This window comes from Corvus hawaiiensis, chromosome 10, assembly GCF_020740725.1.
Source record: "Corvus hawaiiensis isolate bCorHaw1 chromosome 10, bCorHaw1.pri.cur, whole genome shotgun sequence".
In the NCBI taxonomy this organism is placed as follows: Eukaryota; Metazoa; Chordata; class Aves; order Passeriformes; family Corvidae; genus Corvus; species Corvus hawaiiensis.
This window is the reverse complement of record NC_063222.1, coordinates 24,811,554-24,839,296: the sequence shown is the minus strand read 5'-3', so window position 1 is coordinate 24,839,296 and position 27,743 is coordinate 24,811,554. Positions and strand designations below refer to the sequence as shown.

Genomic DNA, 27,743 nt, shown 5'->3' with positions numbered 1-27,743 from the left:
CTCCCCCTTTGTTCAAGCAACACATTAATATTCAGTTTATAATTGGCCCATGCTGTTAAGGACATTGAGCCCATTTTTGCATGAGGGCAGAGCACACACACAGTGCTCTCTTAAGTGAATGAGGGTGGTGGCTGCTCCACATGATGACTTTGAAGATTGCATCCCTTCACTTTTAACATCCCATTTATTTTTTCACAACGTGATGTATAAGCCTTCAAAATACCCACACAGCTAATTCCACTCTCCTTGACAAAGCTCCCATTCATTTTGGGTGCATATTCAATGACTATCTTCATTGTGGGCTTTTTTTTTAAGTCTGTACACACAAGTCCTAATAAGTCATGTATTTTATCACTGATCCCTTTGGATATTAAAACCAGAAGCCTGAGAGAAAACACGTCTGTAGTTTACGATCAAAAAAATCAATAATGAAAGCACACTTTTATATATGAAAGTGATGAGAAAATTTGGAAAAAAAGGAATTGTTTATGTAACAGTTTGCACCTCATTTATCAAGCTGCTACGATACAGGGAGAGCTCTTTGCTTCGTAACACCAATAATCTAATAAATAGGAACCCCAAAGGGAAACGCTTTCCACGTTGGGCACGGAGAGGTCTGAAAGGCTCGCTGTGGGATGTCTGAGCAGGGGAGGGGCTTGGGGAGGGCAGTGTGGGGTGGCCCTGGGGCTACCTGCAGGTGTAGCGCTCCTTGCCCTTGCGCAGCAGGGTCTCGGGGAGGGCGCTGGGCGGCGCGCGGAAGTTGAACATGGACGGCACCGACTGGATCAGCTCGCTGGCCTCCGGCTTCAGGGCGCTGAAGCTCTCCAGCTTTTCAGCCATGTTCTCTATAGCTGACACCTGCAGCAGGAGAGAGCACAGAGCCCACCAAGGTAAACACCCCCTCGGATTTCTGCCCCCACCGGGAACCCAAAATACTAGAACATCCACTGGTAAGTGAAAGGAAAAAAGGGGAAAAGGCCAGTGTAGAGCTGCAGTCTCAAAAATTATGGGGCATGAGGGTAATAATCAGCCAGTGTTCATTTCTTCTTACTTTTAAGCCCCAGCTTCTACAAAATTCCAGGTTTTGTAGTCATGCTCTGTGGTTGTGTGCCTACAAGTCTATGCATCCCATCTACAGAAATCATTGAACATTTTTTACCAAATGAACAGAAATAATAACTGAATGTCTAGTTTTTTGGTTTGGATTTGTTTGTTTGTTTGTTTTTTTTTAAGGACTTGCAAAGGACACTTATCACAGTGGAAAGATTATGAACACTCTAGCTCAACCAAGGGCTGCAACAATCCAGTTCCAAAGAGGCTCCATCAATGTCCCAGCCACATCCAACCATCAAGCCCAGTGTTCTAGCCCATCATAGCCAAAGACCATTAGGTAAACACAGAAGAAATTAAGCTTTGGTGGGTTTGGTGCTCTGTATTCACGTTGCCTGTTAGATGTCTATCCTATTTTTTCACCTCTTAATATTCCTGCTCTACCTTTAGTTGCTTGTAAATCCTTTGTGCTTTGGGATGTTTCCACTCTTGATTAGCTGTCTGCAATTTGCAGGGAGTGGGGATTAAATAATTTCTGGACAACAGTTTCCTTTAAGGTGTCTGGAACAGACCAAGGAAAGCCCCTCCAAAACCTCAAACATTGCCACTTGAAGAGTTCAAGAATGCTGCTGAGCCTACTGACAGGTGAGAATAACCATCCACCTCTCCATAACACCACAAACAAATGAAAGAAAAGAAAGCCAAGCTCTCACCTACCGAGCACAAAACCCACAGCATGAGCCCTGTGCAAGATCTTGCTTGTGATGAAGAAGCAAATTATATGAAAGACAAGATGCTGAACCCTTCTCAGCTGGAACACCTCCACAGACTGTTCTTCAAAATCCATAAGAGGTTGCTCTGATTGTTGTAAAACTGAAATTTTATTTGGAAGAACTGGGCATTTTTTGCAGGTTTATTTATTTTCATTGGCAGAACGACATGATTGTCTCCTGGAATGACTATTTCCATGCTGGTTAGCTCTGCCTTTGGGCTGCCTTGTTTTTTTCCCTTTAGCCTGTAGCCTGCCCTCTCATTTCATGCTCAGATTCCTAATGCTGAGTACAAATTGCAACGTACAGGGTACCACTGCCAATTTGCCAAATGTCTTTCATCAAACACGGTGGAAAAAAATAAAAAATCTCAGAGGGAAGTCAAGATACATTTACTTGTCAGGCAACAAATGTGAAAGCATTGCAAGGCAGTAAGGGCTGTAAGCTCTGGGGTTTGATTCATAATCACTCAGCTGCTAAAACATTCTCCACAGATGCAAGTGGACAGCACATTTGTCAATATGAAGGATTTTGACGTGTACTGATCACAGGCATGAGATATGTAATGATGATGCTGCTGGGAGAGGAGGTAATTCTATCTCGGCACCAAGATGTCATTATCAACCCATACACCTCAACATTACCATATATTTCTTTTTATACGACTTCATCTTCTCCTTTAGTTGGAATTGATTCTTAAAGCTTTCAAAGTAGTCGTCCCACTGCCTTTAATTTCTTCTAATTGTTCCCCACAAAAATTCACTCATCTATTTTACAACTGCTGAAAATAAATGGTTTGAATGAAAAATGCCCTTTGGCCTTCGGGCTGATTAGCAGTGACATGACAGTGCATGGGTTATGGTATCACATATTTATGGTGAAGAATAATAAGGGTACTGAGAAGTATAATAAATGTTTTATTTATGTATATTTAATATTCAAGTCCATTTCATTATCTAGTGGGTTTAAATCATTTTTGGATCACAATTTCTCATGCACATGGTCCCTGCCAGTAATATATTAAAGCAACTATTTTCCCCTTTACATTTAAAATGGCTTAGTCATGCTGATTTTTTTTTTCCAGTTCTTATTTCCAGGATTTTGCAGAGTAGAAACTGAGACAGACTCTTGTTTAATGCACAGCGAAGCAGATTAGCCCTACCTCCAACTCTGCCTCCAGGATTACATCAGTCCCAAAATAGGTATGAAATCAGCACCTAGTCTTAAATCCCTCATCCAGAGGAAGCACGAGCACTTCCAATTATTTTAAAGTATTACTCTCTTTCTAAAAATATGTTTCTCACCATAGGAATGACTATTGTACTTGCTGCTTTGCCAGTTTTTCTTTTTTTTTTAAAGCCTGACTTATGTGGTGACCTGGTATGATTGATGTTTTTCAAGAACTGCACCAGCACCAGTGGGAAGTGTTTGGCCTCATAGCTTTGCTGATCCGAGGCACTGTCACTCCACTGCTATCAGGATAATTATAGCTGGCACTATCTGCTGGAGGTAGGGCTCCCAAGAACCAAAACTGGGGCATTTTCTTAAGAAGTCCTGGAGTGTGTTGGTGCTCAGAGCCTTCAGGATGCAAATCCCTATCGTGAGATGGGTTCCTGGGCTGTGGGGGCATTTTACAGCCCATGAAGTCCTGCAGCCCTGATCACAACATGCTGTCCATCACCTCCAGTGCAGGCAGACAGCCCCTGCTCACCAGTCTGCTTGCAAAATACCAGCTGAGCAGTAAGAAATCTGGGGGTTTTGCATTGAGGACTAACTCAGAAACCAAAATCAAGCAGGAATCGTAAACTGGAAACTTGTGTTTTTGGAAGCTGGTACCAGTGCCAAGCAGTGGCTCCAGGGGACACACAGGAGGGTGGGCAAGGGACAGATCTCCCCACTGTCACACACCAGCACAGGGAGGTGGAAAAGCATTAACTGGAGGCTGCATCTCAGTTACAACATCGAACGTCCATCGGCTGCTGCTCCCATTCACTTGGCTGAACCTTTTCAGACTCGTTTATATTTTTGTCAAGGAGAGTTCACCAATTTAATTAGGTGCCTATGAAAAGATATTCACTTTTGTTCCTTTTAAGCCTCTTGCCTGATATTTTTTGTGGTTTTTTTTTTTTTTTGTATTGTTATCACTAATGAATAACCATTCCTCATTCAGGTTCTGCTCACCATTCATGGGCTCACAGAGCTGGGGCACAGCTCCCTTGGGCATTTTTTTCCCAGCTGAAAAAATCAAAATCTACTTAGTCACTTTTTGAATGGAAGCTGTTCCCTACCTCTGATCATCATTGTTGCACTTTTCTGTGTCTTTTCTAATTCTACTATGGCCTTTTCGAGAGGAACTTCAGCTACATTCAAGACCTGAAGGCAGTATAACATAATGATGTTTTCAATTCCTTTCTGCTAAGCACGGAGGTGATATTTTCATAAGACTACCAACTTCAAGATCTTTTTCCTAAATGACAGGAGTTAAAAGTCACAATTTCCCCTCAGTATTATTGGGTATTTATTGACATTGACTTTCATTGCCGTTTCAATCCTGGTGACTCAGCTTTCTCTGAATCTCCTGCAAAATCTTCATCATCAGCTCTGGATTTGGCTACTCACAGTAGACAGTCACAAACTCCACTCTCTGCCTGATCCCCCTTATTCCTATGGCCTTTACAGACATATGCCACAGTTCAGGGCCCAGTGACACCAACTGGTAATCTTCAATGATTGTAAAAAACACTATTCTGTTACCCTTTCCCCCCTTCTTTTTTTTTTTTATGACTAAATATTAACCCAGGAGATGACTTTCCTTCTTCCACAATGCAAGTCTCCCTTCCAGCTGAAACACAACTGAAGTAGCTCTTCTTCCTTCCAAACACTGTTACTGCTGATGGCAAGGCCAGACCTGCCTCTATAGGAGCTCTGTTGGTTGTGGAGGTGCTACCGGTCCTCAGTTCACCAAACTCCTGGAGAGAGGCGTTGGTGCGAGTGTCTGTCCTAGGGGGTTGGGTGGGTGCTCATGGTCACCTCATGTCTCCAGTGACAGTCCCTGGGACCAGCAGGGAGGCAGGTGTGTGGCTAAAGCCACCAGCTGTGCTTTCAGGGGGTTCTGCACCCCAACCCAACACCCAAGTGTTGTGGTGATCCCTGAATGGGGCACGGGGGGAAAAGCACTGCTTGACCCCGAGGATGGGATTAGTGTAATTGCCATGCCCATGGAGAAAGCTTTCCGAGGAGGCAGGAGAGGGAGAAGATCCTATTACATATTTTACATACAGCTATTGCCTTATGGACAAGTCACGGGCGCTCCTAATCTGCGATCAGTGAATGACAGTGTTTTATATAGAACAGTAACTTTTGATTTACATATATAAGAGTTGTTGATTCTATCTGTGTCCAGATGTCTGGAAAAGGAAGCAGCTTTCCCCCACCTCCCTGAGAGGCTATTAACCTCCGACTGACGCAAACTAATGTGCAGTCACAATTCCCCAGCTCCGACTCAAAAATGCAGACATTACCATAATCGGCTAAAACAAGTATTTATAAACATTTCAGAGGGCAAGATACCATCAGCAGGGGCCCTGAACATTTGTCTTAAAATTTATTAACCCACCCAAGAAAAAGTGGCATAAATAAAGCAAACGTTTGCTGTTGCTGCTTTTTAAGAATAACCTGATGATATGAAATAATCTCGCAGAAAATGTCATGAATTACATGACCTCATGTTTTACAAACGTGACTCCTTCATTGCTGCTATCACAAAAACAACTGACTTTATGGCCAGACCTCATGGGAAAAAAAACTGTTCAAGTGTTTGCTTTCTATTTTTACTACTGTTATTTGGGGAACTCTTCAAAATCCAACTACTAAAGCTCATGATTTTTCCCTCTCCCATCTGAAGCTGTAATGTTGCCTCTAAAAACTGCAATTTGTGAATCATGTTGTCTTGAAACTGTGTGTATTTGGACATCTAGCCCTGGAACTTGGCTGAGTTATATTCATGTTCAAGAGACCCATCACACGTGGCTGAACTTTACGAAGCAGTAGCGAGAAACTCCTGCTGATCTGCAGTTTGGTTCCAGAATAACTTGATTTGTATGAATGTAGTTGGTGGGGATTAAGCTCAGTTAACAGAACAGATCATGTCCTAAAAATAAGACCAGTAAAATAAAAGCTTTGTTAATGCACTCACCAAATTCCTTTTCATTTATTTGTAAAATCGTTTTAATTATTTACAATGGTTCTCCATAAAGCAAATAATGCCTGCCTATAATTACAGAACCTCTTTAAGCAACCTTCTCCTGATGGGACCAAAATGGAATAAATACATCAAATTACTCCTGATCCATTCAAGAGAAGGTGTTGCCCATTGATTTGTACCATAAGGCACCTTCCAAACAAGAAAAAACAATCTCAAATAATCTTGGAATATATGGCACATGCAACTGGGAATTGAGATGGAAAGGCTTGTGTGACATAACCAAACCTCTCAAGGTGGAGATTCATCCATGAATCAGCATCCTGCTCAGTCCCTTCACGTTTTAAACATCTATTTCTGCTGGAGCTGCTCATAGCATGAGCATGGCCAGGAGACATACACTCACAAAGGAGCAGGATGATGGAAATTTGAGGACCAAGCCAAAGTCAAGGAAATCGGAAGAAACAGACTGCACTGGGTTTTTCAACTTCCCAAACTTGCTGAAGCAGAGCTGCTTTTCTGAGAGCAGAGGATTAAGGGTGCCTGGGCCAAATCACAAATCCTACTACGGCCCCTTCATGTCCTACACAGAATTGCCCAAAGAAAATATTCGGGAACCACCTCCTGTGCTCTTCAAGTCTGGCATCCAACCCCACCTCCTGCTTGCTGAGCTCCTGCGGCACCTCTGGGTGCTCGCAGCAGTCCTTCGATGCCTGCTCAGCTCCTTCCAGCTCAGGCTCCCAGAGCATCTTTGCAGCTGCTTAAGCCAGCTCTTCCCAGGAAGAAAGTGGGATTAAAATCTACATGTGCACACAGAGCAAAGGTCCATCACTGCTCTAGAAGTGTGCCAAAGAGGGCACAGAGCAGAGGGCAGGGCTCAGAGCCCATCTGCAGGGGCAGCACCTCCGGGGGCTCCCGCAGCAGCCCCGTGCAGGGACGCACGTGCGGAGGAGCACGAGAAGATCTCAGAGCTCGGCTTGCAGAATTCTGGCTTTGCCTGGTGAAATGAGTCCAGCTCGCAGTGAGAGAGATGAGCAGGAGTGAGTCAGGATCCCAGCCACTGCCTCGTGGCTCCAGCTCTCCCCTCCAAAGCCCGAAGGTTGGGAAACTCTGGGGCAAGTATTTATGGTTTCGGCGCTGCAGCTGAGGAGCCAGCAGTGCGAGAGCAGAACACGGCGTTACTGGAGTTGCATCTGCAAAAGCAGTTGCTGTGGTTCTTTTTTTTTTTTTCTTCTCATGAACAATTTAGATGTATTAAAAGCAAGGTTTTATAAAAATAGAAGAGAAAGCCCAAATTTATCCCACAGTACACTCACTAAAAGCACAATTCCTGTTCATGTAAGGAGGATGATGTAAGTATACACAGAGGACAAATTTGACCTAAACACAGCAAATAAATGGGTGTTTTATTTCTGCTTTAAGCACTGCAATGAGCAATTAGGCTCAAAATTTCAGAGCTATTAAAGTGACTAACTCCCACCGAAGTCAAGTGAGAGACAAACATTAAATCCTCTGAGGCTCTGTATTTTAATGCAGATTAAATATTTATTAACTATTGCAATCTAACAAGATTTCAGCCTGAAAATTTCACTGTAATCTCTGAAGGAAACGGTTTGGAACAACTTCAGTCACATATAAACAAAGATTGCATTCTGCAACCCTCACTCAGGTAAAGCTCCCATTGCCTTCACCAAACAAAACCACCAGGATCAGGTACGTAAAAATAAAGCCAATTTGACATAAGAGCATATTTATCTGCTACAGCTACAAGACCCTGTAGGAAAGAGTGGCATGCTCCGTAATTGAGTGGTAAGTTATCTTTCATATTATATTTTTCTTATGCAATTTATTTCACAGTGATTAAATCAAAAATATAAGCAATGAACTTACCCAAATTCTTTGATCAGGCAATTGGAACTGGGAGCAAAATTGAAACAAAAACAACACATTATTCCTGCATTGGAATCCTTATTGCAATCAATCTACTTAATAAGATTTTATTTAAAGATACTAATTAAAATGTTATTCTGAATGATTTGTTGGAGAGGGGTGTTCTCTTCCTAAAAAATACAATCGTTGTAATGGCAAATTATTGTGAAACGCCATCAACTTATCTAACTTTCATAGCTTTTGGGCCACTGGCACTGGGAGGAATTTTTCCCAGCCAGGTATAGGATAAGGACTTCAAGGTTTATGTCTTTAAGTCTTATTTCAGAAACCTTTTTAAAGATCCATGTGCTTGCTGTCATATTATCCAGTTAAAAAATAATAAATTCTTGCTCCACGAGACAGCAATTTTCAGGAATAAATTCAACAACAGAAACACAAGCTTTTAGGACATGAACAATAATTTTGTAGATAATTTAAATCCTGCAAGTAGAAAATGAAAACTTGTGGAGCACTCCCCACCTGTACTTTTACAGGGGTGAACAGGACTATAAAGGAAAAACAGCTTTTCTGGAAGCTGTTCCCCAGTCCTCTATAAATACTGAGCCAGATTCTGCCTTTGCAAACAGGAGGCTCCTTTCTGTTCTATTAAAGTTTGCAAGAAAACATTTTGACATTTACTTTTTTGACAGGACGTGTGCTGGTGCTTTGGTTTTCTTTTACAATGTTCCTTAGTGCCTGTTACACTCCTGACCTCTGTATCGATCCAGCTCACATCAAGTTAAAGACGTATCCCTCTCACTCAGGTAAGTGATAAAACCAAAGCCAGGCTTTGCCGTGGATTTTTTATCCTGTTGCACAGTGAGAAATGTGGAGGAGGGGGCTCTGCACAGCCAGCCTCCCTCCTTCCCCTGGGGGGCTTCTCTGCCCCACCTGGGCTGGCCCTGCCATGGGGAGGTGGCATCCGACACCTCCTCCTCACACTGATGGACTTGGTGACAGCACTGGGACCTTCCTTGGGCACCAGCAAGAGATTCAACCAACTCTCCAGGACAAAACACGAAGGTGGAATCCTGACATCATTCCCATTAACAGGGAAATGCCCAATGTCTCCATTTCACCCCCATATCCTTGCCTGATTCCCAGTCCCCCAGGTAACTCAGTCACACAACGCTACATAGAAAAATATCCAACCCCTTTCCTGCCCACCACAGCCAAACTCCAAACAGTGAATTTTACCCCAGCAGCCCCTTTCCTACCCACTGACCACCCTACCTACCACTGGCATCAGTCCAACCTGCAGCAACACCTTCAGAACCCCCAAACCCACCTGCACTTAACCACTCTGAGTTACAGCTTCTGAACACCTAGAGTGCACTAAGCAAAACGATACTGCTTTTTCCATCAATGCAGTATCTAAAATGTCCTCATTTAAATAACTTACTGATAATTTACAGCTCCTTAGCTGCTCTAACAGAATTACTAACTAGATGGAGAGGAACCAGTCTGTTTTACAGCAGGAACAAAAAGCACATTGAGCTCATCTTTGGGGAATTTTCACTTGTTATTTTGCCACTTGAGCAAATTTACCTTATTTACCTTATTTAAGGTAACTTAGCAGGAGGTGTTAAGCTGCTATTAAATCTTGCACATAAATTCTCAGTGATTTTAATACATCTTAAATTCTTATTTAATGCTTATAAATACTTACAGAATGCCATAAATACTTACAGCATGTAAATACTACAAAATACTTTCATACTTAGATCCAACACTTTGTTCAGAAATTGGAATGGGGTGTTTTTGTGCATCTGCAACCATGTATACCATCAGCTTCTCTTCCCAGTTCTCCAGAAGTCCCATATTTCAGAATATAATCCATGCAAGTTAGGACATAACAATTTAAGATTTCATTGGGAAAAAAAAAAAAAAAAGCAAGTGCTGGAAGATTATTGGGGTGTTTTGCCCAGGAATTCAGAGGAACCTGAACAGAGACAGCAGCTCATGGTTGTGTGCTTAAAATATAGGATGTGTAGAGGGTGTCATTACTAAGATGAAACAGCCCACAGTCAGCAAGGGGTTCAAATCTGTAAATACCACAGAGCATTTTATTTCAGGTGTAAGATTTAACCAAAATTTTTAGCAGAATCTCCTGGAGCAAGGAGGAGGAAGCCAAAATGAGGGCGCGGTGCTGGTGGAGAAAAGCAACGCATAGTTTGCACACAGATCCTCTTCCCATACTACAAACACATCACAGTTTTTACACTGTTTTAAGGACACCCTCCTAAATGCTTTTCATCCAGGATTGTGACCTATGAACAAGCGAGCAGCCCAGAGTTTATAAACTGTCTGCGGGAATGGAGGAGTAGGGATCCTACACACACTGCAGCCCACAGCAGCTACCAAAAACCATGGAGCATTTGCACTATGAGGCTTGGAAACATCAGGTGGACACTTTCATCTCTTTTATGGGAGTCCTTAAACAAAATAAAATCCCTTGTAAACTTGGACACTCAGCTTTGCTGGCCTTATTTGAATCTGCATTGACTCCTCGTAGACAATACTGACTCTCCTCACTCAGAGCACAGGAGACACGAGTGGCTGCAAATGTTGGTGGCTACAGTATAGTTTTGGAGGAAAATGGTTCTAAAAGACACATTCAGTTTGAATCTGGCTTCCTCTATAATCAAAACATGTTGTTTCATCTGCAAAACATCAAGAAGCTCAGAACAATGCTTACGCTTTTCCACCACAATGGTCCAGCAAAAACTGTGTGGTTTAGGAAATCCAAAAATGACTAAGACTGCATTCATTTCTCTGCACCTGCTTTGAAGCATCAACAGGCTTGTTTACAACATCAAAATTCCCAAAATACTTACTTGTGGATGAAACAAGAATCCTGGGGAAGGTCTCAAGTATTTCTCTTTTAAAGCTTCCAGTGGGTCAGTTAGCTTTCTTTTTTCTACTCTGTAAATGTTAAAATTAGATTTGCTTGTGATGAATCAGTCTCAGATATTAATAATCATACAGCTACTCAGGTTTAAACCAGGCAATTACACATCAAACAATTTGTTTCTAGGAGATAACAGTAAAAGATAAGGGAGGACACTCAAGTCTCAATTCCCACACACAGCTCATTACTGCCAGGGTGGGGCTGGGAATCACCATTAAAGTAGATTATTATACCATTTATATATATAGGGAATAATCCCATTTCAAAAGATTAATAACAATTATAATAGGAACCAATGACTAACTACCAAGCATTTTTATAAAGAAGTAAGGCAACTGAGTGTGCTCTTCACTAAGACAAGAGAAATTCAAGGCAACAGAGCCTTGAGCAACGGGTCCCTTGCCATCTGTCCACACATGACATCACAGCCACCACCCTGGAAACCTCCCCCTGTGCACAGCCAAGGACAAGCAGGGCAAGAAAGGTGGGCTTGTAGGAACACACTGAATCTGAGGTGCCAGCAACAAAAACTGCAATTCACTCGTGGCAGCAAAACCCAGCATGGATAATTCAGAAACAGCGTGGAAACTTGAGGCTTTTGTTTTTTCTGTTACTGATGTGCATGGTTTCATGGATGGATCATGTTGTCCATATGTAGATGTAACTCATGGCAAAGGAAGGCTCAGTAATAACTGACCTCGTGCTGCGCTGCCAGAATTTGTACAGAAGTCATTAAAATCACAGAAATGTAGGCTCACAGAATGGTTTGGGTTGAAAGGGACCCTAAAGATCATCTAGTTTCAACCCCTCTGCCCTGGGCAGGGGAGTTTGCAATGCAATTTAATTAGTTGGCAATGCAGGGCCATAAAACATGGATCATTATTTCAGCTGCTTCAGGCATTTTAAGTGAATATGATTCAAAGAAAACTTATGGTCTAACAGAGATATCAATCTGCCATGAATAAAACCATCTCACTAAATAGCATCATAGCCTGTTTCTTCATAATGCAGACTTGTTGTCTTATGCACCAGCATTCTCCAAAAACTTTGCCCACAGCATTTCTTTTTCAGATAAAGTAATAAATTACCATAATTTACATTTTTTTGTTTTAACAAGAAGCTGTAAAATCAGTCCTTTATATTACAGACAAATATTTTTATGGCTAATATTTCTCTAAACTAATTTAGATATGTGACTTTGACTGGTTACAGATATAAGAGCAGGAAGGGAAAAGGGGGGCTGACACACAGGATGCAGGTGAAATTCAGATCCCAGTGAGATCCATCTCAGCTCTGCTGGGAAACACCAGGAGGTCTGGATTTTACCACTGTTTTTAAAACCTCAGCTCACTGACAGTGTGCACCTGTCAAAGCCAACAGTGAGGCTCCCACTGGTTTTACAAGGTAGATCGTGGATGGGGATCTGCACAGCCTGGGATAGTGGAAGGTGTCCCTGCCCATGGCAGGGGGTTGGAATGAGATGAACTTTAAGGCCCCTTCCAACCCAAGCCTTTCTGTGATGATTCTATGACTAAGGAGCCCACTGGTGAGGCTTTGTACACACAAGGATGCTCTGCCTTCAATTCTATGAATGAAATGCCTGAAGAAATCAATCCAGTACTCAAATGATGGTAAAAAAGGGCAGAAATCATTCTCAATTTCCGTATTTTTAATACACTTTAGGTCCAATGTGCTTCTTTGTTGTACTTATGAGACACTCCTCTTGAATTCAAGAGGAACTGGCAAGGTGGAGTAGAAGGGATACCCTGGGAGAGGCACTGTCACCTCCAGGGGAAGTCAGAGTGGGCAGAGTTTTGGAAGAAAATGAATTTCAGGCAAACAAGTGACATCAAATACACATCAAATAAACAACATTCAATACTGTAGCCAACTCATTTATAGGTAAGAGAATATATTCAACCTCTGCATGTCAAGCTATGCAGGTTAAACTAATGACTCATGGCAACGAGGGCTTGCTAATTGCAGCATTACCGGCCCCATGGCTCACTTGGAGCAGCTGGGATGGCACCCCCAGGGACACCGGGAGAGGGACAGGGTGGCAGCCCTGGCAGACATCGCTGCCTGTACCAAAGGATGCTGAAAGGCAGCAGAGTCTGTTACCTGTAAATGGGATCCATAAAGAACGGGGTGGGCCTGGCGTGCTGCAAAGAGGACTCCGAAGATTTCCTTTGCTCGAGGTCTCCTCCTTTCTTGTCTCCAAAGACGTGGTTTTTCCGAGGCTCGGCTTGTTTTGTGCTGCTGGCTCGGCTTCGGCTGCCCATGCTGAGATCCAGCGGCTGGTCCTGGCTGGATGCAGAGGGGGCTGCTGGCTTTGAGGGGATGGGAGTAAGAGGCTTCTCCTCCTTACGTTTTATGGTGAGGTCAAAGGGAGACTCAGAGCTTCCCTTTGGAATCTTCTTTATTTCACTGGGTGATTGGGGCTCCACTTTCAAGGGTAACGGTCTCAAGTCTCTATCAGGAAATGGATACATTGATTGAGAGAATGCTGGAAAAAACGGGAGGGGAAACATGGAAGGGTAAGGTAAGGCTCCGACTTTTTTGTCTTGCAGCCCCACAAGTCCTGTTGAACCAAAGTACTTTTCAGCAATAGAAGCAATAGCCTTTATAGAATCATTCACCGCTCCTGACACCGCAGTCTGCTCCTCTAAGGATGGTGAGAAAATGGAATGATTGCTGTGGTCTTTCTTATTATTTATTGACGCCAGGCTCTGCAGAGAGCTTACTTTGTCTTTGAACATTTTACCATTTTCTTTAAATTTCTCTTTCTCACTTTCAATGTCACTTTCCAGATCAGAGCCCGAGGTGGTTTCCAGGTCACTGCCACTGGGGGTACTGACATCGTCAAGGTCAAGGTCACTACTCTCTGACTGGTCACTGAGTTTCTCATGCGGCCTCTCTTCAGAGGACCCTTCTGGTTGAAGCTCCACTGGCTTATTCTCCCCTACTGATGGTTGTTTATTTAGTGCCTTCAAAATATCCTGGGTGGCTGGCAGTATCTGAGGATTTGTCATGAGGGGACTTTGGCTTTTGTTTGTCTGATCTGTGCTCGGAAGTCCTTTAACAGGAGAACTAGTAGGTAGCAAAGGTGGCCTGTGGTACAAGCCTGAAGGAAACAGACCGGGGAAGCTAAAAGAAAATCCAGGAGCTGTTGGAAAGGTAAGACCAGCAGGATGCCTATTGGCTCCAAAATAGTCAGCAAGGCCCGGATTTGCATGATTCATATTAACCATGGACGTTTTATCCATAGCTGGGGTTCCAGGAAGAGAAATGCCTTGGCCAAAAAATCCTCCTGCTGCAAAATGGTTCTTGCCCTCACAAAATCTCCTGTGTTTATTTAAGGAAGACGTAGTGCTGAACATTTGTCCACAGTCTTTGCACTTGATTTGGGTTCTGCAATCAGCATGCATGCGCTTATGACGACAAAGGTTTGAAAACTGAGTATAGGATTTATGGCAGACCTCACCTGTATGTAAACAACAACAACAACACATCTCAGGCTTTGTGGTAATTGCCCCCACCCTCAAAGCTGTGCAAATAACACCATATTTTACCCGCCAAATGTCCATGAGGAAGCCATAGGGAGAGGTCTGGGTGCACACATGTACAAAAGCAACTGTATTCTCCAGAGCAAGACATCCGAGCAGACAAATGTCAGAGGACAGCACCAAAACCCACTCCAACCAAGCAGAAAAGGTGTGGAATCACTACAAGACACACTCTCCTCGTTTGCTCTTTGCGTTGCACAGTGTTGCACATTTGGTACCGTTACTCCATGTTGCGTTAGCCCCCAGAACTCCCCACGAGCCCCGAGCCGGTGCTGTGACCCCACGTGAACCCACGGTGCTCCTGTGTGAGAGCACAGGTGTCTTCAAATGGCATCCATTTATGTCACTATTCCCACGTGGGAATGAATCATTAAAATAAATATTTGCAGGACCAGACAGAGATGGAGCTGCCTCACAGAGCTTTCACTCCGCAAGAATAGGAAAGAGGTGAAGGAGGAGACAACCAGGTATTTCCTATTTCCACGTATATATGTAACAAACTTTTTTTTCCCCCACTTACAATGAAAAATTTAATCTCATAAAAGTCCAGGCTAGAACCTGGAAAACCTCAGTACTCTCGTATGTCCAATGCATTTCCATTCATGCAATGCATACAGTCCTTGAAGGTGCCTGGGATGCTGTAACTCTAAATTCCACATCTTAATAACTTTCCTAGCCTTAATATTGCTTATTTGCCTGTTGTACATGACAAGACAGAACATATTTCAACAACAATTTCCTTCAGGAATGAAGCTGTCTTTATTTGCACATCTGATGCTCAGTAAGAACCTGATGAATTTCCTTTCAAACACCTCTGGGATGAGAACAATTTCAGGCTCACAAATGCAGCATTTGGAGAAAGCCTGGGGACACACAGGGGAGCAGATCTACCTTGAGGTCAGGGCCTGATCTAGCCTGTGACACTCTGCACGTCGGAGCTCAGCTTCCAGCAACCTTCCACAGTAGCAGGAGGCTGGAAGTGCTCCCGGTGGTGCAGAGTGAGACACTACAGAGTCAATCACGTCACTGAAGCAAACCAGATTTTGCAGGCTCCTGATTTTCTGGCTGCTACAAACCTTAGGGAGCAAATTGGGGCAGCACCCAAGTTATGAGCCTGTAAGTTAAAGTGGGGTTTGGAAGAGGGCAATGCATAGTTCCCCAGTGCCTTCTTATGTCCCTTCTTGGCGTCCTTTGGATGAGCAGGATCATCGGGCAAGTCCCAAGGCTGTGCTGTGTCTTGTGCTCTTCATTATGCCAAAATTTCTCTGTACCTCTGCACTACCTTGCTTCTAATAGTATCAGCTCCAGACTTGTTTAAAAACAAGGCAGCAGCATTACCAGCAGGCACTGCTATCCCTCTGCAATAAATCCTTTTTTCTTTTTTTTTTTTCCAGTCAGGAAAAAGCATGTGGCCACTTTATTTTTATTTAATTTGTGTTATATCATAAACTCTCATCTTTCACACATCAAAGCCCCACAACAATACACATTGTGTATTCTGAGGCCTTTTTAACAATCATTTTCATGATTTGAGACAGTCTGACATAATTTACAATGGCTCTATTTTAAGCCTGCAGAGGAAACTGAATTGAATGTATCCCATCCTGCACTCTTGGTTCCCATGAACTACAATCACGTCCTCTAACTTCCACTCGCACCGGGGCCTGCGCTAACCTTCCTGCTCCTCCAAATCCCTGCCCTTGAGAAACTCCACCACTTGTTGTCATCTCCTAACTGTTTACCTCTTCAGCAGCCTGCTCCATATCTCACCAACAATGCTTCTATTGTTCCCGGGCCTGATCCTGCCCCATCCACCCGTTTTTCCCCATTCACATCCCACTCTGACATCCCCGGGACAATTCATGGGGTAAAGGGTGCAGGATTGGACCCAAACACAGGAAATATGCAGTGCAGTAATTCAGGAAGAAGGTTTGTTTCTGTGTATCAGTTACTGTTCCTGCTGGAAATCTTCATTCACGAGGAAAGGCAAGAAAGAAGAGAGAGAAAATCAAAAATAAAGCGAAAAATAAAGAGGAAAAAATATGGAAGAGAAGGAAATAAGAGAGACAAGAAGGATGAGGAGAGATTATTCTAGTTCCTTGAAAATGCTCGATTTTCTCCTGTTAAGTAGTTTTTGTCCTTTTAAAAAATATTTTATTTGCCTATTTAACATACATGTATTTTTTATTTGATATAGAATTATTTATCATTCGTTTCTGCAGTTATGAAGCTCTGATTTTTCTGCTATTTTCTCCAATTTTTAACCTAATAGCAGGCATAAGATTTCTGTTCCCACCTCCACACTCCAGGGTACAGAATCAAGCCCCCTTACCTTCACTGCTGAGGCTTTACACAGTAATTTCCCCCCACTCCCATCACATTGACCACAGAAACCAAAATTAAACTGACCCAAATGGTGACTCGAGTGTCACATCCACAGGTTCACACAAGCTCCATCTTGGATATTATGGATCAACTCCTCTCCATGTGTAAAGAAGGATAGACCACACATATTTTTCCAGAAAAAAAAAAAATCTCAAATGCATGTATTTCCAAGGATAGGCTAATGTAGAATTAAAAAGAAATCATGTTTTATGAACATTTGCTCTTCTACCAGATTGTGTTGAGGGCCAGCTTCTTATTCACGTGGCTTTATTAAAGATAAGGCTTTGATCATGCAGGCTGAAGTGGCAAAGGACTGAAAAGAGGGGTATTGGCACAGATTAGGTCTTCCTAAAGTCTGGGAAGTTCTCCCTTAAAGAACAGTGGTACATTATTAAACTATTATTCTCCGTTAATATATTCCAAAGTCAACAGAATCAAGAAATATTCTACTCTGGAGAAAAGCAAAAATATGCACTAAAATTTTTAAGATATCCTTACAGGCTATTAAGGGAGATGCAAATTAATAATTTGACTAAATTTATTTTGTCTCAGTTTTTAAACTGAATTCAACCAGTAATGGGAATACCACTAAAATACATAAATATTTATTATTATAATCTCAGCAAACAATTAACAGCTGTACCAACAATTTACCTTTTCGAGCATTGAAATGATTTAAAACTATTTAATGACCTGCTGCTTGCTTAGGGTGCCTCTTGCATTCAACAGGCATTCTACTTAATCCACAGGCTCTAAGGGCTGGTAAAGAAATTTTGTGCCCAGGTGGAAGCCCTTGCTCCCTGGATTAGTCTTCCTCTTGGGGACTGTCACCCGAAGCCTGGGTGTATCACTGCATCAGTGACGGGCACATCCAATGCCACGAGGATTCTGGAGGAGACTCTGTGTCTAAACTGACTGTGACACCTCCATGGATATTCCCAAGAGCCAGGACTCCTCAGATAAATCTGTGTTGTAAGATCTACCTGCTTTTCATCACAAGATTTAGACTTTAGTAGAGGGGGGATGGTTATCCACTTTAATTGTTTCCATGTATGAAAGCAACAGAAGCTGTGTTTGATTTCTCCTGTTACACCTTATTACACCCTTTAAATCTCACTGCCGTACTTTTAAAGCAACTAAGTTGTAAGAGAAGCTTCCCTCTTTGCAGCTTTTATTGCTCTACAGACCCCAGGTTTAACACAAACTCCCAATCTGGCTCACAAACTGCAAAAAATGAATCTCGTGCCTACGCACACTCTGCACGGTGATTGTCTCTGGACCCCAAATTAGCCACCAGTTACGTTTGCATATTTTCTGCTTATTAAAAAAATTACTATAAGTACTATTTAGAATATGTTCAGTCTATTATGGCATGTGGTTTCTATTTGGGGAGGCTGGAGATTTTGCGAAGGCAGTGAGTAATTACCTTGGTGTTGGTGAGTTTTCGCTCAAGCTTGGGCGGCGCACTGTAATAAGAGACAGTTGCCATAAACAGACTGGTATGAGTAAATCATGGTGTGTGGCCTTCTGGTGGAAAGCAGATATCTGCTCTAGGTGACCCTACCTCCCTCTCGTGCCTCGGCAAAGCCAACCAAACATGTGGTCTCCAAACCCTTTTGTTCTGCAATTACACGGCTGTTATCCATAGGTTGCTCCATGGGGTTTCATCCTTCACACTGTACGTGTGAAGAATACCAGTTGTTGTTTTGATTTATCAGAAAAAATAGAAACAAAGAGCATTGGAGAGATTATTGCATTCACAAGAGGTTCCACTTAGACACTTTTATGTAGGGTGTTGCAATAGGCCTACCTAAAGACTCCCTAACTAACCAGAAGTTACTTTTCTAATTAAGTGTAATCATTTAATCTGCAATCAGCTTTCAAAAGTATTAGTGATATTTAATTCTGGACCTATTTAAACCTTTTCTCATTGAAGGAGTCGAAACCAAAAGTATTACTCACCCAATGGCAGGTTACAGATTTTGCACAAATGAGTTTTGCCTATACTCCTTCTCTTGAGGAAATATATTAGCTTGTGGCCAATACTTTTCACAGGTGTGGTGCAGGTATTTTGGTAAGTTATTGTTGAGAGGAGCAGAAGATTAAGAGGTTTAGCAGACAAGTAGGGGAGATGGTCATGGTACCTTTCAAGTCACAGCAAGTGCCTGAAAAGGCTGTGGGGGAGAGCAGCACTACAAAGAACAATATTTTAAAATGTTTTCTGCCTCTGTTTCCCAATGAAAGGGAGGGAAAGCAACCTGTACCCTTCCCAAGAAGCATCTGGCTCAGCAGAAAACACAACCCATGAGGTGCTGAGGATCCCATTTAAGCCCAGTACAGAGCCAGGCTTACATCCATGGCAAGTTTTATTGCTGGAAAAGCTGTTAGTGAAGATCTAACAGCTCAACTCAGTCCTTAAACTTGGGGCATGCAGAGGAGCCTCAAGGAAGGTGGCAAGATGAATCTCACTGCCTCTGAGATTTGCTTTCCAACTCCAGCAAAAGTCATGGCATCTGCTTTGGAGACTCTGCAGCCCAAAATCTACTCCTAAAGCAGGAGGAGGGCAGCCAGCTCAGCATGGTGCAGAGCAATGAGGCTGCAGCCACCAAGCCTGGCACGGCTCCTTCTGGCTAAATCCCACTCCTCACTTTGCATCTGTGCGTGGAAAAACATCCCTGGGACAACAGGTACATTTATACAGCACACAGTGTCTGTCTGAAAAGGAAAACCACATGAAAATAACTCCTTGCATTGGACCAAAAATTACCCAGAACTCATTTAGTAACTCACAGCCCTTGTGACATGGGTGGGAAATTCAAAGGGAGCAGAACACAACCTCCTGCTTCCAGACTGAGCTGCTTTACGGCAAGAGAAACAACACTTAATCAAAGACGTTTAGTTGAAGACTTACATATAAAAGGTTTGACACTGCTGTGGATGTGTTTATGCTGTTTGAGGCCTGAAGAAGTGGCAAAGGTTTTGCCACACTCTGGACAAGCGTGAGCACGAGCCCCCACATGCTGGGAACGAATGTGCCTCTGAAGGTTGCTGGGGTCCGTGAAAACCTGCTAGGAAATGAGTACTGATTAACCAAGAAACTTGACTGCGGAAGAAGCCAGTTATTACAAGAGTCTTTTAAAATTCAAACCTTGGAGCTATTTTTGGGAGTGTTCTAAGATTAAAACCCTCGCTAATGGCCAGCAAAGGGAGCTGTGCCTGCAGGATGGGGCCTCAGTTTCCCAGGATCAGCCAAGTATTGGGTGGAACTTTTAACCCCTTTGCAGCAGATGCATTTGACTTTGCTGTTAGAATTGCACATTTGAGGTCAAGAACTTCATAGGAAATGAGTGAAAATGGGGCTGCTTGAAACCTCTAAGCATTACTGCAACAGAAATACTTTATACTGACACCTGAGTGTGTGACAGCAAGTAATCCTGTACACAACCCAGTGCTAGAAACCAGGGCTTGGTTACATCTTATAAGTGTCAGCTCAATATGAAATTCCCATTATTGCAGCAAATCTACCTAAAACCAAGTAAGTCTTCATGCAAAAGGGCCAAGCTTTGGGAATCTGATAAAAAGCAATGCAGAGCACCACATCCTATGCAAATAATCCACACAGCAAGCCCAGGTGCTGGGAAGTTATGGAGATGCTTTAGAGATGAAAGTTGTGCTCACTTAGTGCAGCTGGGGTGCATTGCTATTCCTTATTTTTGATTTATATTGCAGTAGAGTCCTGAAGCTTCTGGTCACAGCAGCTGGCACACAGCCTAGGGAATCCTCTGGCCTGCATTTCCCTGGGGGTTCTTGCCCCTAATTGACCCTCTTACAGCCCACAAGGAGCGAAGCCCTGAGCTCAAGGATGCTCAGCATCCTGCATCAGGGCCCATTTCAAACTCCACAGCCATTTCCAAATCAAAAGGGAAAGAAAAATAATGTATTTTCAAAGTAGAAGTGAAAATCCTTGAGAAACCATCTGGAGCATGGCAGAAGCCCTACACCCTCCTGCATCCCAGCCTGGGGCATCCCCTCTTCCTGCCCCCCTGCATCCAGCAGCACAAGAAGTGCCAGGCATCCTACAAATTCACTGTACCTTGGCACAGTTCTCACACTCGTAGTGCTTCCCGCTGTCGTGCGACATTTGGTGACGTATCAAGTTGGACTTCCAGTTAAAAGCTTTGGGGCACTGGTCACACTTGTACTCCCTCTCCTCACTGTGCGACAGCATGTGCTTCTCCAGGCTGTGGAAACAGGAGCAGGGCTCAGTGAGATGTGGGTTTATAGGAAGAGGAGAGAGCAGAGTACATAGTTACAGCCAAAAGAAAAAAATTGAAAAGCCCCCAAGGCCCAATCCTGACAGAAGTAAGTCCTCTGAGTCCTGGCTCACCCCAGCCAGGAGGCAGAACCTCCTGCTCCCCACCAGAATAACACATCCTCTCATGTTTTGCCAGGCCACTTGCAAATGCTCCAGGAGATGCTGCTGCCATCGCTCCCCAAGGAGATTATTTCATACATCTCTCAGTATTTCACTCTGGTAATTCTTCCCTGCAGTCTGAATTATTTCTACGTTATGATTTTCCCTCTAAACACACCTTGGATGCCACCACCTGCTATAAATCCACTCCTTTGATGGGAGTCAATTTTTCTTACAGCAGGAGTAGATGAGGAATAACTCCTCTGGAGTAAGACAGGATGAGTTTAAGAAGCTTCTAGATAAGGTACACAACAACTGAAGTTATTCTTGATGATTATTATTAACTGTGTGCAGTTTCGGGGTTGTTTATTCATTTCTTAGTGGTTCATTCAGTTTATTATTAGGGTATTCAGTGTCCACCTAATTTCTGTTGCATATCTTTAAATTAGCTTTTGTCTCCCAATTTTTACCATCCATTTGTAGCAATTGTGCTTTTTTAAAAACCTGTATTGCTTGGTCACATACAGAGTTGTAACTCACACCACTGCTTGAGGGAAGATCACTACATAATGCAAGAGTGGATTCACAGAAAACCCATGGGAAAGTGGGAATTTTAGCTTGGAATGCCCAAACTGTTCTCACATGAAGTTCCCACCGGTCTCTGCTGAATCAGTGACAAAACCTGCTGGGGTTACAGCCCTGTTTGGGTTGTGTAGCCCAAACAGCAACCTCCATTCTCAGCCACAGGCAATGGTAATGCTTTCACTCTGCAGATGCTCCTACTTCGACCCCTCTTCCTCCTTTGGGGGGAAAAAAAGAATCCTGGCTTCTCCTCCTAACACTTTTATAACAATTGACTCTCCATCACGTAAACAAATTTGCCATAAGACCTGGAGACATTCTTGTCCCTGGCTGTGGCACCAGCTCCCGGACTCTGCTGCGGCTCTGTGACCAGCCATCAGCACCAGGCACTCCTGGACCCAACTCCCCCATGCTCCTGCTCAGCTAGTTCTCCATGTAATTACTCACACCCTCAAGCATGGCTCATTTGGGCCTTTTGTTTTATATAATCTGAATACTTTGGCACTTTTTTTGAACTGTCTGGTGGTGTATGAGCCTTTCAATAATTCAGAAGTTCAGAGAACGGCTGCATTCACTCTCATTTTTCATGCTCTCACAGTACTGCCCATCTATTTATGATGACTTGTTCTTTGTTTTCTGCCCTTTCTCTTCAATATTTAATGTTTTAAGCTAAATTTACATTTCCTCAATGATTCCCATATGTTAGATATCATCCTCTCATTCGCAGGGAGAAAAGAACTTTAACACTGAGTAACTCCCAACATGCAAAAACCTCGTAGACCAGAGTCCTGCCTCACCCAAGCTGCTGGAAATCCTTCTGACTTGATCTGCCTCCATCAGCCCCTTGGAATCAATCCCTCAGACTGAAAATCAGACATGTGGAGCCACACACTGCCCAACAGCCGCTGGTGAACAAGACCTTGTGCCTGCACAAATTCCTGCTCAGCAGGGTGACCTATGTGGGGAGTGATGTTTGGCACATCATGTTTTAATTTCAGTGTCGTTAGTTTTGCCCAAGTGCAAGGATCACCCACTGATCTGAGACACCCCACATGATGCAGGGGTAACTGCTCCATTGAGAGGAGTGAAGGAACAGCTCTGTTTTGGGAGAGAGGGCTCCATCTTGCAGAACCAGCACCTGGAGCATCCAGGAGCAATTATCCAAAGGGACTAACTCTGGGTATGCAGAAAACCGTGCTAACCTCCAACAGACACCATGACGCCCTGGATCATGGACTAGTGAGGATTTCTGTGGAACATACAAAATATTCCAAATTGACAAGTCAGCTTCTAAGTGGCATATGATTATTAACATTCACGCATTGCTGTGCTGAAAAAGGGAAGTTCACAGTCGCTTTGATTGTGCCCACACAACACGGAGAAAAAAGAAGACACAATGGGAGTGTGGGAATGGTGCTAAGACTCTGAAAGCAAGAGATCCTGGCTATCAACCAGCTTCCTATGAAAGGCACTGCCCCATCTCAGCAGAGGATCTGGCCCAGGACTTTGCTATTGAGGTATCGCAACATAACTATCAAATATCGGTTGAGGTTATCCTTCCCCAGGTCAAGAAATCACCGAGATGTGAACCTCTGAGGGATGTGCTGCAAAAATTCCTGTGCACTCTCAATATCTTCCAGCAACTTGCAAAATTTGCTGTTAATCTGCACTACAATATTGTATTTTAAGTAATCACAGAAACTATAGTGACAGGAAAGTTGCACTACTTACATTCTATGTGTATTTTGGATACGTTTGCACAGAGGTCTATCTGTTTTAACAGAGAGATAAACTTAAGAAAATACCAAACGCTGGTGTTTCATGACCATATGGCTAAACATAAATGTTAACATATAGACATATTTATTAACATCTAGAACCCATCTCTAACTAAAATGGCTTGTTTGCAAAGACAAAATTGGTGACATCAGTGAACAACACTCAGAGATGTTCCAAATTATTTCTGTCTAAGATTAAGGAACCCAGACCTTAGTTGATGTGAAGTAGAACCACTCCTGTGATTTCAGTGCAACCAGCCCAATTCATGCCAGCTACAGATGTGATTAGCAAAAGATCCAGCTCTTAATCTAAGGTCCTCACTAAAGACTTCACGCACAAGGACCAAACTTCTGATTTATTTAGACTCTATTTCTTTTTATACCATAAAACACCAGCTGGCATAGAAATCCTGCTCATCTTCACCTTTGGTTTCTGTAGAAGGTGAATGTATCAGGTTCTGATGCCCCGCCTGATCCATCTGAAGCCATCACAGAATTTGCTCCATTCAATCACATTTTAAGCACCTCCTCCTACCTTTGTAAGTCTGGGAAGACTTGGTCACACTCTTTACACTCCTGGATTTCATGCACGTCCTGAAGGTCATTCTCATTCTCAAGCTTCTTCTGGAAGTCCTCCTCCACCATGGAGAAGGCGGAGTGAGGTGTGCTGCAGGGGAACTTCTGGTGGTCGACCAGCTCAGCCTTGGACTCAAAGAGCTGGTCACAGTCCTCACAGCGGTACTGGCGCTCCTCTGCAACACAAAGGGGTTGGGCACAGGGACACCACTTCAGTTTTCACTCATTTTTAACCACCACTGCATCAGAAGTTGGTTGATGGCGTGGTTAAACCAATTGCTCTTCAGTAAAAAAGAGAAGAACCTCAAAAGAAAGAAGGATTCCTAAGAACACTTTATAATAATGTTTTAATTCCATGTTAACTGCCTGGGTGACATCCAACAGAGATCCCTGACACTGGCATAGGACAAAAGTCAGTGTATTTAAATACCATCCTAAAGGGAATTATACAGGGTCTAACATGGATGTCCAGCAGAGGCTGCCAGACTCTGCATTTCTGAATGAAAGGGACTGACTCAGACACAAACACCAGCATCTAAAATAGCCAAAAGGGTGTTTAGAGTCTTTAAAAGCCTCTTCATTTTCATCACAGTCTTTCTGCAGCACCCAGCCCTGTTCAAAGTAAGCCACAGACTCATGAAGTTAAATTCTTTCCTTTAAATTCCATAAAATCGGTCATAATTTCTTACTTAAAAGTGCAGAATATCAGTAAAGTGTTACTTCAGAGTGAGTACTACATTCCCTTAATTAGCAATTCCTGCAAAAGAATAGATTAGTTGAAGAAAATCCCCAAAAAACAAACTTGGAGAAGAGCATCCCACAATGTTCTTTTTCTGCTGCATTTTCTACCTTTGGTCCATACAAGGAGCCAGACACCCTGGTTTGGTTCCAGATATAAATGCCCTGGGGCTCTGAGTCAGAAAGGCACTGAGGAGTCTGGCTGGAATCCCCAATGTATGTTCTTGGTTGCTACTTGACAGTTGAGCTGATCCAGAGAAAGTGTCATGGGGCTCTGTTCTTGGCTGTCCATGAGCAACACTTTGGCTCAGCCTGCTTCTAAATCTGCCCTGTGGGACGTGATCCTGCATGTGACTGCAGAGATTTCCTCTGGTGTCATTTATACAATAGCTACTTGACCATGGGGACTAGGCAGGGAGAACAGTGTGCTGGAAAGGGGGACACCCTCAGCAATAACTAAACAAATTTACCACTGGGGGGAAAAAAACCCCAAACACAAAACCAAATGGGAACGAATGTATAATCCCCACTTTTTTCTTAAGAAAACAAGAAATACTTCTTTAAATATACAAGCAGTTATAAGAAAGTAGAGATCTTGATACTTCCTGCCCTGGGAAACCCCTGTGCCCTGTCCCTGAATCCCTGAGAATTTGCAGAATGTCCCTGATGGCATAAACTGCAACCTGCTGGGCATCAAGCAGATATCACACACCCAGTTCCCACGGTGGCTGATAACCCCTTGTCCAACAGGCAGCACAGCTAAAGGAGATTTTGGAGATTGGGGGACAAATCCGAGCAACAACTCAGGAGCTTCAGATGAAGAATCTGTGTGTGGGATGAGTAAAGCACAAGTGTGAAGAGTAAGAATGGCTGAGATGTCCTCACAAGTGACAGCAAGATTGACAACCTGAGATCTCCTCTTTTCAAGGTCACAGCTGTTTGGCTAAATGACAAAGAAATAACCTATAACCAGGGTCCATATGTGTCCTGCAGGACCAGCACACTCTTGAGATAAGGACACAGACCGTTGCTCTTCTTTTGCACTTCCACAAAACCATCAAGTTCCAATCAGAAACAGAAGGGCAGAAGATGGACAAATACAACCACAGTCCAGCTCTCCTCCCCGGCTGCAGTGAAGCAATCCCAGATTTCAACAGAAGAAAAATGTCCCTATATTTTGGGTTAATTTCAGTGATACTTTCTGTCAGATGAAAGAGTAAGAAGAGGCTAACCGTGGATGTCCGGAGCCATTGTGTCATGTGAATAATCTTCACTCTTCATGAACAGTAGGAGCTCCTCTCCTGGTTCAATATCTGCTACCACTCTGTAGAATATCTGGGAAAAAAAAACCCAACAGAAAGAAAAAGCAAGGTAAGCACCACAACAGGCAAAGAAGCATCAAGCACTGATGGTGAGTGTTGCAGACTTCATGGCCAGAGCCTGCCCGCTCATGATCCTACTGCTGGAGAAGAGCTGACTGACCATGGCAGGTCTGCTCCTTCCAGCCCCAAAGCTGTTGTGTTTTGGGCTCTGTGAGGATAAAAAGGACAACTGCTTTCAACAGCCTCTGCTGCAAACTGAGCTGTGTGATGACTGCAGATATCACCAGCAACTTGTCTGCTGAGTTATACCAAACCCATGTACAGAGCAGCCATAAAACACATCCCTGAGTGATCCTTGTGAGCGAGGGAATTCCTGTTGCACTGGGAAAAGGTACTAAAGTAACTTTAATGCTTGGACTCGATTATCTTAGATGTCTTTTCCAACCCTAATGTTTCTATAATTCTAAAGCAGACATGAGGAGATGCTGCTGGTTAAGCCATAGGCATCCAGCCCCCTGTTCCAACTGTCTACACAGTCCAAAAAGCTGTGAGGAGAGAAGCTTGTAAGAACCAGTGCACCTGGCTATTCCTTAGCTTCAAATGGAAACCAAGGGAAAAATCAGTCCTGGATGAAGAAACACCGTGAGCAGCCAAAGCTGCTGGTGGTGGCCCTGGCCAGTGACACTCGTCCTGTCATACATGTGATGCTCCTGGGGAAGGAGCCCTTGGGGGAGACAGGAGACTGTGGGGGTGGGCAAAGGGGACACCCTCCCTTGGGTCCATGAACCAGAGGAAGCGCACGCCAGCACTACAAGCCTCTCCTGAGAGGAAATTCCCAAAATCCATCTGGCTGCTTTCTGTCTCAGCAGGAAATGTGAAGAGCACTAAAAAGCTCCACGAAGCAGCTCAAATAAATATTAGTAACTTCCTCGAGCCTTGTTAAACAAAACCACATGACAGCTATGTTTCCTATGCTAAAAAATGATGCCTTTGCATTTTCTCAGACTAACGTATTTTTAAAGGGTTTGCTCCCAAACTCTTAACTCTCAGCACTCATTGCAGTGCATGGGGAGAGAGGCAGCAAATCACCTCCAGTGCTCAAAGTCACATAGACGAGTTTGTTACAGGTAGGGACAGGTGTCTGGAGGTTTGTGGGTGCTTTCCCTTCCCGGTCACACGTGGACTGTCAACCATGGTGGGTGCTTTCCTTGCCCAGGCACACACAGACCGTCACCCACCGGCAGCCAGCACATACCGATGTCCTCCAGGAGGTGGCCGTACAGCCTAATCCTTTCTGCCTGCGCAAGCTGTGCCCACGGATATGGGCTAAATACCTAAAAATATCGAATTTGGATGCATTTCCTCAGATTTAGGGGTTTTTTTCTTCAGTTTGTCCCAAAAGCCGCTCCAGAGAACAGTGCAGGGAGCAGCAGTGCAGGCTGCCAGGGCCGCTCATCCCACACCCCGATGCTCACCCCTCACCAGGTGACAGAAGTGCCGGCAAAACACATCAAGTGCAAG

At 43.5% G+C, this 27,743-nt stretch overlaps 1 protein-coding gene across 9 annotated transcripts in view; it reads right to left on the bottom strand.

Moving 5' to 3' along the window:
• MECOM (MDS1 and EVI1 complex locus) overlaps positions 1-27,743 on the bottom strand; it is a 329,864-nt gene that overhangs the window by 10,188 nt on the left and 291,933 nt on the right. For 4 of the 9 annotated variants that reach the window (XM_048314516.1, XM_048314521.1, XM_048314523.1 and 1 more), the window contains 8 exons: positions 26,133-26,235; positions 24,122-24,338; positions 20,906-21,053; positions 19,724-19,880; positions 12,983-14,345; positions 10,788-10,875; positions 7,912-7,938; positions 692-858 (listed from right to left, as the gene is read on the bottom strand). In XM_048314516.1, coding sequence (XP_048170473.1) covers positions 692-858; positions 7,912-7,938; positions 10,788-10,875; positions 12,983-14,345; positions 19,724-19,880; positions 20,906-21,053; positions 24,122-24,338; positions 26,133-26,235 — 2,270 coding nt within the window. The remainder of the gene's footprint in view (positions 1-691; positions 859-7,911; positions 7,939-10,787; positions 10,876-12,982; positions 14,346-19,723; positions 19,881-20,905; positions 21,054-24,121; positions 24,339-26,132; positions 26,236-27,743) is intronic. The other 5 variants (XM_048314517.1, XM_048314524.1, XM_048314518.1 and 2 more) reach the window with 5 other exon arrangements.